The 13,861-nt window shown below is 35.1% G+C and overlaps 1 protein-coding gene and 1 long non-coding RNA gene across 2 annotated transcripts; both read right to left on the reverse strand.

The window, feature by feature from the left end:
- Positions 1-5,659: 5,659 nt before the first annotated feature.
- On the reverse strand, positions 5,660-7,174 carry LOC132172915 (uncharacterized). The gene is made up of 2 exons (XR_009439211.1): positions 6,705-7,174; positions 5,660-5,912 (listed from the first exon to the last, which is right to left on the reverse strand). It is a non-coding gene; the product is annotated as an uncharacterized LOC132172915 (long non-coding RNA).
- Positions 7,175-8,784: 1,610 nt separating this feature from the next.
- On the reverse strand, positions 8,785-11,497 carry LOC132171625 (U-box domain-containing protein 17-like). The gene is given in 2 exon segments (XM_059582996.1): positions 8,785-10,022; positions 10,024-11,497. Coding segments are annotated over 2 exon segments (2,160 nt in total). The 5' UTR covers positions 11,184-11,497; the 3' UTR covers positions 8,785-9,022.
- Between the last annotated feature and the right edge of the window lie 2,364 nt (positions 11,498-13,861).

Genomic DNA, 13,861 nt, shown 5'->3' on the forward strand with positions numbered 1-13,861 from the left:
ACTGTACGATCAATTCTCAGACAACCCACCAGACAATTGACTCCCTTACGACGAAGATCAGCGATCTCCCCTTCAGAAATAGAAATACCTGACTTCTCACCATCTGACAGAGAAACCCTACCACACAACCTTTCTAATTCCTCCGCCATCACCAACCACCCACTGAAAACAGAAACCTCCTACTCCGGCAACCAGAAGGAGACAGTTCCCTTGTCACTAGAGGAAACTCAGAGAGTTTTCTAGACGAGGACCTATTTCTTGAGTATATATGTATATCTTGTGTGTAGTATGGCTAGTCTCTCTTCGATTCATCAATAAGGCTTGCATTTTGTTATTTAGAAGATTTTTTAGGCCTTGATTGTCAAATTGTGGTGAGGAGGGTCTTTTGAGGAACCCTGGATATTAAAGTTTATGTAGAAATCAGTTTACACTTATATAGTCTCCAACAAAGGACATTTATGACTGACAATTTTTTACATGATTTGCAAACTCAACACGGAATTAGTTAGTAAGGTATGACTCATTAATTAAATGAGTCAAGTTAAAGTTTACCTATATAGTCTTATACTCATGTCTCAACGCAATTCGAACTCAACATATAAATATAAATTATCACCCCTAGTCGTGGGCTATTAAAGTGCTGGCTTCGTTGTAATAACAATTTCTGATAATGAAATGCTTCGAAGGTAATAGTGAGCATAACTCTCTGAAAGAATTAAAGATGAAAAATGATACACATACTTTTAAATGTTTGCTCCAAGTTTACATTTCTTAACGTTACAGTAAAAATCACAGTTGGATTCTACATATACTTTTATTTATTATTTTATCTAACGGTAGCAGAGTGAAAACTAATATTTCTTATTGATGAGACTCCACAAACTGCGATTAGAGCTGTGAGACTAGCCATACTCTTTCAGGTAACACAGCAGAGCGTCATCACCTCATCTCCTCCATTATTCTACTTCTTTAAGCACCCTGCACTAACTTGATTAAACAAAAATACTTTAAACAGAAGGGGGAATAATGGATGGAAGATTCTTAGAAAAAGAAAGAAAGAAAACAAAAGGAAACTTTTTAATCTCTTCGAGTCTGAATTGCTCATAACAACAAAATTACAGATGCCAATATATGCTTCAAGACTTTGTGGAACAAGATTGTAAATGCTTCGAGACTTTGTTGCCGGGCAAAGTTATGACAACCAGAATCCCCGTACATGTTTAAATGTTTCATGATGGTAGTTATTGGTACCTTAACTCGTCCGAACTCGGCTCATTTACAACTTTTTTTTTTTTTATTCAAAGTGGGAGATCTCATTTACAACTCTAAATAGGTAGATGAGCTCTTGCAAAGTCTAGCTGTGCCATGAAGAAATAAATTTAGACAGAGGGACTAGCCCATTAAGCCCACTGCATCTAATCGCCCAAGAACCAAATGCCCAAACGGGTGAGCAAAGCCCACGGACAAGTCCAACAATCCAGGCTCACAGTTGAAGCAGGGATAAACTCCACAATAGCAACGAATCATAACTTTCCATATTTCAAGCCCAAGGGAATCGAATTCCCGTATTATAGCCTTGTTGGCTTGTTCCCACAAATCAACTAAATCAAGCCTCCAACACCCAAGTTAGAAAGCTATAAAAAAGGAAGAGTAATGCTAAGGATCAGCTAAAAAAAAAAACTGTAATCCATCCATAAATGGGTGATATGGATGGCTAAAAAGTAATTACCAATAAATGCTACATCCACGTCACTCATTACAGATGAATTACACTTATTCTGTTTAAGTATATTTTTGATTTAAACATCGGAGTTATTCTCTACCGACACACCCTGATCAATTCTTATACACGCTTTTCCTTTCTTGTAGGTGTAACTTAACTTGGTGCTTAGCACTTCGAAAACTATTCAAATAGTTTGGCTTAGCAATTTTAAAATATGCATTTTGAGAATTTTTTTTTTTTAAAAAAAAAAAAAAACTATTCAAAATGCAGTTAATGAAAACTTAATTTTTAAAAGTACAATTAAAATGTAAAAAAGTGTCATTTGTGTCAACTAAGCGTATGAGCGTTTAAAATTATATACTTTTAAAAATACACTCTTTTGACTGTTGCACAAATACATGAATATTTTTTGCATTTTCAAACTAACTTAAAAATTAAAAATAAATAAATAAAAAAAGGCCCCAAATGAAATACTTTTTACAAATTTTTTTTAAAGATGCATGTTAGGCCTTTGCAATCGTGAGACCAAACACACTCAATCACCTGAGCACATGTATTAGTTTTGTATATCATCTAGGTGTGTATAATTGATTACAGTTAGCAATTGTTGTCTTGAACTGCAACCGCACCCCATATTAGATAGAGAATAGGTCAGCTTTGTTTGATAGCATTTTTTTCTTCTCTTTTTTGTTTTATATTTTCGAAATGAAACTATTAACAAACAACTTAATTAGCACAAAATACTTAAAACAACTTTCGTCTTTAAGACATATTATAACAGTTTTTTCAACAACAAAAAAAAACCATCTAAAAAGCATTAACAACTTAATTGCCAACTTCATAGCTCATCATCTAGCAAAATTAGCAGCGGGTCTAGGCTTCGAAAATGAGTGGTCGGGAGAATTCTCTGATTATATCTCAGAGATTATTCAAAGAGAGCAATCTGTATTATCTTTTGATTGATTTATGAAGAAGCAAATATTCCATAAAAAATAAAAAAAATAAAAAAAAACAAATGGATGCATTTTTTCACTTAAGTTGGTGTGCTAAGACGTGTCCTTTTTCTGTGTATTTAATGCAGACGAAAACTTTGTTAGACTTAATTTTTCAGGTGTGAAATGGTGGTTGAGAGGAGTTTACTTGTTTTCATCAAAGAGGAATATCAAAGGAATATTACAAAATGGACACCCAATTTCTGCAGGCGCGTTAATCGTACGTGTACACGTTTTTGACCCAACATAACATAACCTCAATCTCACACGTTTCATTTTCTTTTGCCATTAATTGACTAAATTATACCGAATCCACATATTCCTCAACCAATCACCTCTTCAAATTCCTCCTTAAAACCATCTCCATTACTTTTTTGAAAGAAAAAAATGCTAAACCTACACTAATCTATAATTTTTTCACAACTTCTTGATATATATTAGTATGTGATTAAAAGGTGTTAATTTTTTTTTTTTTTTAAATGGTTGATGGGGCTTTAATCACGTGTCATAATGTATCAAAAAATTGTAAAAGAATCATAAAACAGTTGAAAGCATAGCATTACTCTGAGCGAGCCTATATGGAATCACATTCGAAAATATAATTTTTAAAACTATAAAAAGTTTCATTTTATATATATTAATATATGTGCGTTTTGACCTTTTTTTTTTTTTTTAGAACAAAAAGTTAAAGAAATAATTTTAAATACTTGTTAAGATTTTTAACGCAATTTCAAGCAAACTTAATTTCAACCTTTTGAGATCTATGTACATTTTTGTAAGTAGACTAATCCCCCCTCCATTGATATCTTATTTCATGAGTATTAATCAACACTACAATAAGACAACATTCTCTCACATATTAGAAGAAAACATTTAAAATTAGTATCTATCTCAATTCTCACATGGGTTGAGCCCCATTTTCAAATGAGAAATGCTAAAGGCCCAACTTTTTTGCCCAACAAAAGTCTAACTTTTACCTTTTATTTTTTTTCTAAAAAAAACCAAAATGAAAAATGGAAAACATGTCTGAAGCAACCCTATCTATTTTTGGCCTTTCTTTTATTTAGTATTTTTTAAAAAATGAAAAATAGTATTTTTCTTCATAATAATGACATTTTCTTAAAAAAAAAATACCAAATAAAAGAAAGACAAAAAATAGATAGGGTTGCTTTAAACATTTTTTCCATTTTTTATTTTATTTTATTTTTTAAAAATAAATAAGGCAAAAATTAAACTTTTATTGGACAAAAAAGTTGGGTCCCTATCATTCCTCTTTTCAAATAACTCTTCTTTCATCCAAATTTTGAACAGAAAAATATTGCACACCAAATATGAACAAGACTTATAGACTGGTGGCTAGCTAGCTATGGTGGCCATAACTTTCAAATGGTACATTTAATTCCTTCGTTCAAAGTCTTTCGAAATTATCATAGCATTTATGACCTCCCTTGTACGTATCAATCCTCAGAGGAACAAGACTCGTCAATGAGGAATAAGACATTGAGAATGGAGAAATCATTTTACACTTCAGATTTGATTGACGCGAGATACATCTACCGACAATGGCTTAATGCTCGCTCAATTTTGCATTAAATATGAGTTTTGCCTAATTTTTAAACTGTTCATTCCATCTATTTTTCATCCAAATCTTTAATATTGTCTTGGTTTGCACAAAGATACATCTAACTAAGAACAGTCACACTAAATTCTTTATATTTATCTTTTTTTTTTAAAAAAAAAAATAATTAAACAAAACTCTTAAAAATACACATTTAGTTAGCAAGCTTCATTCTTTACTTTATTTTAACTATCGTCAGGTTCACTCTTAACATGACAATAGCCGAAAAAGTGAAAGTTATAATTTTTAAGATTATCTTTTACTTTCCCATAGCTAAAATGTGAAAGTTTTGTTTTCCCAAAAAGTGAAATACCCATTTAAGCTTATTATATAATGGTATAAAACTAATAAAAAAATAGTATTTAATTAAAATGGATAAAGACTTAGAGAGTTTGATATTTAGTTCATTTTTAAAAATTAACTTCCCGAATTTGATAAAGTAAATGTTTCTTCTCAAATTAAACTTTTTTTTTTTTTTTTTTTAATATTTAACTTTTAGTTGAAGAGTTCATTGTGAATGCTCTAACGTATGCCATAGCAAACACCGAAGATTTTCATTCGAATGGGGCTGGAAGAATTTCTTCTAATATATATAATATACTAAATTGACATTTGTTATTAGGATCACAAAAAAATTAAAAAAAAAAGTCTTTGGAATGATCAGAACATTTATGACCTCTTCTGGACTTCTTCAAGCTTCCAAGGGACAAGACTCTGGTGGCCGAAGAAGGCTATGGTCTCTCTACAATTCATCAATAAGGCTTGCATTTTGTTATTTAGAGGATGATTTTTTAGGCCTTGAATGTCAAATTGTGGTGAGGAGGGTCTTTAGAGGAACCCTGGATATTAAAGTTTATGTAGAAATCAGTTTACACTTGCTCCATTGTTTCTCTAATAATTTTACAATTAAGTTGTAAGTAAGGCTTTCAAATTTTAACACGATACGTGAATTTGACACAAACTCAATATAAAATTAGCGAACTAGTATTGAAAGTTCTAACCCATTTATTTATATGAATCGGGTTAAGATTAACTTATATAGTCTCCAACACACGGCATTTATGACTAACAATTTTTTACATGATCTGCAAACTTAACACGAAATTAGTTGGTAAGATATGACCCATTAATTAAATGAGTCAAGTTAAAGTTTACCTATATAGTCTTATACTCATGTCTCAACGCAATTCGAACTTAACATATAAATACAAATTATCACCCCCTAGTCGTGGTCTGTTAAGGCGTTGGCTTTGTTGTAATAACAATTTCTGATAATGAAATGCTTCGAAGGTAATAGTGAGCATAACTCTCTGAAAGAATTAAAGATGAAAAATGATACACATACTTTTAAATGTTTGCTCCAAGTGTACATTTTCTAATGTTATAGTAAAAATCACAGTTGGATTCTACATATACTTTTATCTAATGGTAGCAAAGTGAAAACTAATATTTCTTATTGATGAGACTCCACAAACTGCGATTAGAGCTGTGAGACTAGCCATACTCTTTCAGGTAACACAGCAGAGCGTCATCACCTCATCTCCTCCATCATTCTTCTTCTTTAAGCACCCTGCACTAACTTGATTAAACAAAAATACTTTAAACAGAAGGGGGCATGATGGATGGAAGATTCTTAGAAAAAGTAGATCTCTTCGAGTCTAAATCTTCCATTTAGAGTAAAAATATTAGGAAAAAAAAGAAAAAAAAATCTCAAGCTAGATTCTTAAAACAGGAAACAGTAAAGAAAACCAAAACCAAGGAAGACAACAAATGCAAGCGACAGATTCTTGGATATTCAGCAATTTAATTGCTTAAGAAATCAATGCATACCTCCCAAGCAATGAAGTAAAAGAAATATACAGACATTGTATACACAAAACTATCACGTTCACGTGGGTCCTGCACATAGGAAGGCGTTGCCTTGAGGGAAAGGCAATGACTGTCCACAGCAGGAGGATCAGTAATACCACTGCAACCGATATCTTGAATAGTTGGAAAGCAAGTCATCCTTTTCCCCTTCAATGGATTACTTTTGGGTTAAGTATGTTATAGTACTCTGCAACTATTCCATCTCTTGGTTGACTTGTCCCTATTGGGATGGCAAGGCGGTGCGTTTTGGTACAGAGATTTTCACAACTTTGAGAGAGCTTATGTAAAATCTACTTACTTAAATAAATTTTAAATTGTTAAGTCAGTTATTAGTAAATGCATTTTATAAACACTTTTTCATAATTATTATTCAAATTACTAGCAATAAGGAAAACAAAATTGCTGAAGATTCTAATATATGCTATATTGCATCACATCCATTGGTATGGACCAAAGTGGCCAACCCAACAACAGATAGGAAAAGTCCAAGTTGAACACTTACCAAAACAAAAGTCCAAGATGAAAACAGCCGAAACTGGAGCAACTGAGCATGTGGAGCAGCCACAGCGTAGACTGCAACTTGTCAGGTGTTGACTGGACCTACTGCAGCAACAGTGGCTACATAAAATAAAGAAATGGTGAACAAGTGTAAATGCTTGAAGACTTTGTTGCCGGCCAAGTTCTGATGACCAGAATCCCCGTACATTTTTCATGATGGTAGGTGAGCTCCTGCCAGTCTAGCTGTGCCATGTAGAAATAAATTTAGACAGATCTTTATCTGTTGGCCATACAGAATCAAGTTAACAACTTTATAAAAAAAGAAAGAAAAAAAAATCCCCTTGAATCTTCTCTTCTCCATCACTGCTATTGTGGGTGAGCTGAGGTACTCAAGTAAAAATCAAGGAAGAGATCAAGTAGATTAGACCAAGTAGCTAATGTCTTGTTATCATCATTAGCAAAAATCATATCTTCCAGTACTAGAGATAAGCTCAACAACCACCATGAGTCTGATCGTTGGGTTTTCAGCGAGCAGTCTCCAATTATTTTTCAAGTAAATGGCCTACCTGTACATCCACTTCGAGTATTCATTCAGTCTAATCCAATAAACATGTGGCTATTTTACGGCATGCCCCACCACAACCTTCAATTCCCAACACTCTCAATTACAAAATGATTATGCTGCTGGTGAATTTTCCCCAACAATTAGACTTAAATGGGTTTTTAACACCGCAATTTTTTCTTTAAGAAAGGTCAGCAGAAGTCGATAACAATCTGCTATACTAGTGCATCTCAGGGTGCTCCAAAAAATTCACAGAAAAGGATAGGAGAATGCCATTTAATCTTGCTTCTAATTGAAAACACACCGATGCAATATCATCACGGTGATATGGAATTAAAATCCTCTCCATTTCATTTGAACTGAAGAATATCTAGTTAGTTATAGTACAGGGATATTTTTGTCCCCTCAAAAAGTGAAAAAACAAAAATACTCCTCCACTATAACTAACTGAATATTCTCCATTTGAACTGAAAAGGATCCTGTTCGGTGATATGGCGCTGACATGCCTGACTGACAGAATCTAAGAGCTAGAAACTGATTGGCTTTGCCAATATCCAGCTTTCTGTGTGGTAAGCTATCATTTAAAAGAAGAAACTTTAGCCCAACCTCCATCACTTACAGAGACAACCACTTGTAAAAGGTTCTGCTATTTAGTATATTCTTCCTCTCCTCAGAATCTTTATAAAGTAATTCTTCAGAGAGTATGAAAGTAGGATGCCTTATTCTCATGATTTTAGAACCACAACATTGATCAGAAATGACACATTTTGACTCTGGAAATTTGTAGATGCTTCTAGTTCACACGTGACTTAAAACGCAGAGAATCTGCATTCTGACTTTAACAAAAGTAGTAGTTGGAGTAGGCACTCAGTATCATATCTGTAGTGCTAGATTCTCTGCAGAGGATATTAGCTAAGGAAGAGCATATAGTGACAGTTCGAAAGATAAATCAAAGCCAGTCCAGCACATGATGCAAGTAAGGCAGGCTTAAATCCCAAAAAAATTTAATCAGAAGCAACACTAACCCAAGAATAGCATGGAATTCACAGATATCAATAGTTACCCCTATACCATTTATCATCTCAGTCAAAATCCATACCTTTATATTCTAGAGAACTTCAATAATGAAGTTAACAGAAAATATAGAAAAGATGGACACTTTTCAGTTTTGAGTTGTGTAATTTATGGATATGCACCCTCATTGCGAGATATTATTGATGATAACACACGGTATACATCCAACAATTTGCTTAGTTTCTTATACTTAATTGCTGCAATAACAAACTTTAAGGGAAAAGTAAAAGGCACGTGATTCTTCCATACACAGGCACAACATAAAAGCCACCAGACAAGTTTACAAGGTTCGGCAAGAATCAACTTGAATCTTATTGTATCAGCACCCATTACAGAATTCCAAATAACAGATCTTTTCTTTTCAAAAGCATGTTTGATGTATAAATGAGAATTAAAGCAATATGAAAAACGCCCTAAAGTGCTTTTTATCTGAGAGCAACGGTATCGATCGAAATATTTGTGAACATTTTACTAATCTGTTTTTTCTAAATCAATGGACAATACATATATTGAACTCGGGCTAACTGTTCAACACCACTTATCATTCTTTAAGAACACATCAGATATGGTATTCCTATAAACTTTTTTATCATGTAAATTTCAATGAAAGAATTTGTAAATACTTCCAACAAAAATGGAACACATATATAGGCAGGGATGACAACGACATGAAGTGGATGTTACCACTACAAAACAGGCACTGAAATGGACATTGGCACGGAAACATCACCGGCGAAACTTGAATCTCTGTTTGCAGCTGAATTGCTTGCAAATGCATATCCTACACCCAATCCACCAAAATGCAAGGATGCATTCTCGCATCTCTGAAACACTCTAGCAAGTGAAGCTGCTTTTCTTCTTGCCCGCTTTGTACCTGTAAATAGCAGAGTCTGAAGAAGCCCAGCCAACATTGGGGCCTTAACCACTCTCTCAGTCGCTGCTGCTCCACCACAACGGCATAACTCAAGCAATGCTGCCACTGCATTTTCTTTTCCCCTAGGCGTTCCACAGCGCATCATTGCTATCAATCCCGCCACCGCCATTTCCTCCTTCCCCACAGCTTCTGCTCCAGCTGGCTGCCTAACAATCAAGGCCAATGCACCAGCTGCTTCCTCAGCAACCCCTTCATTTCCCAAAGCCCCTATTAGGGCCGCTACAGCCCCTGCCTCTATCATTCTCACACAATTTTCTGTGTGAGTCGACAGATTAAATAAAGCCGTTACGGCATCCTTCTTTCCTCTTGGAGTCCCCTCTCTCAACAGCCCTGCCAGAGCTTCAACTGCCCCTTCCTCATCTGCTATTCTCTTCTTATAGTCATGAACTGCAGAGAGGCTGAACAATGTTGCTGCAGCATTTTCCCTTGCCTCAGTCGTATGCCCAAATCTCAATACTTCAACAATCAATCCCAGACACCCTTCCTCATCCATAATTCGGCTCTTGTTCTTATCATATATCGATAGATTAAGCATTGCAGTCACTGAATTCTCCTGCGCCACAGGGTTCATAGAAGAGAGTAGCTTCCGAAGATGGGGAATAGCCCCAGCTTCCGCAATGAAAGCACGATTCTCCTTTCCTGTTTTTGCTAACAAACGTATCTCACGAGCCGCAATAGTCATCGCACGCTGCGACCCATTAGCCAACTGCTGAATGAGAAGTGTTGCTGTGGCTCTAGTGGCTTGCACCCCGGGTGGGAGCAGCTGCAGCAGAAAAGCTTTCAACTGAGCCATCGGTGCTCTCCGGCGGGTCATAGGGAACCCCATGAGCAGTGCACCACTGCATGATCAAATTCCTCAGAGCCCGATTAGGCACAAGCCGGTGGTTATGTTCAAGCATTTGGCCCGTCTTCGGGCAAGTACAATGGCCTTCTTCCATCCACCTTGCTATGGAACTCCGATCATATGTCTGCCCTGTGGATATTATCACAGGGTCTCGCATCACATCCAACGATATCGGGCAAGAAAAGTCCTTGGGGACCGTAACAAAAGTCTCTGCAATCTCCTGCGTGATCAACCCCTTCCTCTGCCTCTTCACACTCCCACCCATTTCCAATCCCACCTGATCGTCCTCCTCCTCAAACCCAAATAGCAAAAACCTACTATACCGAGTGATCGCAACGAACCCATTAAGCACCGATACAGTAGGCTCCACATCCCCCTCATGATTCACAATCTGCTCCTCCAAAAACTCAATTTCAGCCCTACAACTCTTTGCATCCCTAATCCCCAACCTCTCCACAAAGAACAACCTCAATTCCTCCGAATTGGGAACCTTCCCACTCTCAAACTCATCAAGAAAACCAAAAAACCGAATCCTAAGCAACTCATCGTCTTTATCAATGAACAACCTCGATCGCCTGGCTTGTCTCTGCATAAGCTCAACCTGTTCTCTAATGTCCTCACTCAAAACAACGTCGTTCAAAGGAAAAACATCGAAAAGGGTCGAGATTTCCTGGTTCAGATCATGAAAATGGCCCGAAATCGAATGGTTTTGAAGCAAAAGCCACAACTTACTCGATTGCGCGCAGTAATCGAGGAGTATCTTGGAACGGTACAGCAACAGATAGGTCTCCTTGAAGCAGAGCGCCGCCGTAGAAGGCAAGCCGGAAGAGCCCGATTCCTTGAGATAGTCTAGGAGGACGAGGAAGACCTCGATTTTCCGGATGAGAGAGCGGGTGTTCTTGCGCTGGAAACAGAAAACCTTGGCCGAGAAATCCGCGACCAGCTCGGCCGACACGGTCGCTAGGGTTTGCACCAAAGCCACCTCGCTTAGGTCCACCGGAGCCAAGAACGCCTCCAACGAAGGCGATCTCCGCCTCCGCAACGACGAAAATATTGCCGCGGTCGCCATATACCCAACTCTTCCGATCGGTATAGGAACCCAAATATACAAAGAGATCTACAAAACAGAAATCTTAGGTCTGTATCTCTGTAAAAGCCCAGAAATGGAACGAACAGAAAGACTATAAAACAGTCTCAACAGTTGTTGTTTGTTAACGTCGTTCGCGTTTGTTGTTGTTGTTGTTGTTTTCGCTGCTGCTTTTGGGGTTGAATCTTCAAAGCTTTGAGAAAGAGAGAGAAAGAGAAAGAGAGGGGTGTTTGGACTTTTTTATTTGTGTAAGAATCCGCGTCTTTTGAGCAGAAAAAAAGGTCTGAATTTCCAAAGCCTTCCATTTCTTTTTCCTCCTCCCTTTTATTTATTTATTTTATTTATTTATTCAAATTTTTTCTCTCTCTAGGAATTTTCTTTGAATGCAGCCGGTGCAGGCTTTGGTTGACAACGACAGCATCGGGTTTGACGGACGATGATCCAGATTCCTGTCGATTGCTTCCTTCCTTCCATCTTTCTTCCGTCTACAATTCTACAGTATCGCCCGCGTACAGCTTGGATATACCAAATTATACGATCTGGATTTTGTGTAATATGACGTCAGAGCGTGTGCCGGATAACTACTTTACTTCCAGGATAAGAATGTATTGTCATCCTTTGAGCTAAGCCCACGGATTTAGCGCCAAAATACATTAATTTATCTACATTATGTAATCATGTGTTTATCTATATATTTCGAAATCTCTAGATACCCCGAATGGTTTGACCCGTTTAATTAAAGAGAAATGATAAAGGTATAATTTTTTGACACAATTTTGGTCAAACTTTTCTTTTATGTGGTCTTCTTTTTAAAATAAAAAAAATAAACAATAACATCTTATGTGGTCCTTTTTTTATTTGATATTTTTAAAAAAATAATTAAAAAAATTGGTTTTTTCCTTCATAATAATGACTATTTTCATAAAGAAAAATACCCCTTTTAAAAAAAATAAAAAATAAATGACCACATAGGGTATTATTGCTTTAGAATATATATATATATATTTTTTTATTTTGTTTTCAAAAAATAAGAGAAAAGTTTGGTTAAAGTTGTGCCAAAAAGTTGTGCATTTATCATACATCTTAATTAAATGAGTTGGATTATAGTTGGTGAATATATTGTTATACATATAGCTAGATATGACTTGAATCCAATATGTGATATTTAAGACTGACGATTTTTTACATGACCTGCAAATTTAATACGAAATTAGTATGTTAGAGTTGAGGATCCGATCAATTTGATAAAATGGGTAAGGTTAAAGCCGACCTATATATACACATCTTTTGATACAATTCAAACCCAACATACAAACACGAATTGCGACCCCTAAGGGTAATTGGAATTGACAAAAACAATAAATTCAAGCCTTATTTAACTAGTTTTTTTTTTTTTTTTTTTTAAAAAAAAATGATGTTAGGATAATACTTTTTTTATTACAAGTTATTTATAAAATTGATGTGTCACTTGCCATATCAACTATTAAATAATTAAATTTATTTTTTAATTTTTTCACTTATATTGTAAAGGGGTTGTGATAAAAATTGTAGCACTTCAAACATTTTTTTCTAAAACCAAAAGAGCAACAAGATCATTAACTTCATAATAATTTAATTTAATCAAATATTTTGAGGGTTTGAATAACTAAATGATATGAAACGAATATCGTAATTTAATGCAATAAAAATTGATCATAAGTGGTTTGTATAATAATTAGTTACGGTTTAGTTCCAATATCTTAGGGTCGATGTCATAAGTTCAAAATTAATTGGTCTACGTTTAAATCAAAAGCCAAACTGAAAATTTGTTAATGGAAACCCATTTTCTTTTTCTTTTTTAATATTTAGAAAATTCAAACCAATTTATGAAACTAATATTATTTCTAGAGCACGTGATTCTGCATTTTTAATAAATGCATGTAAAACAATAGGATATAAATTTTCTCTAACCTAATTTCTAAACGTTTCACTTTCACGTGTTCCTTAACACATGAGAATTGAAGCACATTTTTTTCAAATGTCGTGTGCTTTTTGCATGCTTAATGGATGCACAACACTTCTAGAAAATGGTTTGGAAAATTTTCTTTAACGCGTATTAGAGAAAATTTATATCCGAAATAATATATTTTAAAGACAAATATTAATTTAATAAATTATATTTGAAGAATTTCCTTCCACCCATATGCTTTTATATTTAATTTTTTTTTTTCTTTTAATGGGGCATACTTTTAGATATTAAAGTAGTAAGTATACTATTAACAATCTTTTATACATAGTATTATTACTAATAATGAGGTGGTTCTCTTTGTATCCCTTTGGGAAAATGATTACTTACCCTTTTACCCTAAAGTAAAGCAAGCTGCGTTGGATTGGATTTGCGTCAAGGGTTGACTAAATAAAGGCTGTCGGTCCCACGTGGCTTTGAGGAGGCGTGGAGATTGGCGGGCCGTATTAGCTGGGTTTTGGAGTTAAATGCCAAATTTTCCACTTTGACTGAAAAAAACACACAAACGTTCAAAACACAAGTTGACCAACCAGAAGCCACGTTGGAGTGCAGAATTCCACCCAAGAAAAAAAAAAAAAAAAAAAGGGTTTTGAGGTAAAAGTGTGACAACCTTATTAGAAGAAAGTTCTCGAAAGGCCCACTTGTAATCCCACAA

This window comes from Corylus avellana, chromosome ca2 (assembly GCF_901000735.1).
Source record: "Corylus avellana chromosome ca2, CavTom2PMs-1.0".
In the NCBI taxonomy this organism is placed as follows: domain Eukaryota; kingdom Viridiplantae; phylum Streptophyta; class Magnoliopsida; order Fagales; family Betulaceae; genus Corylus; species Corylus avellana.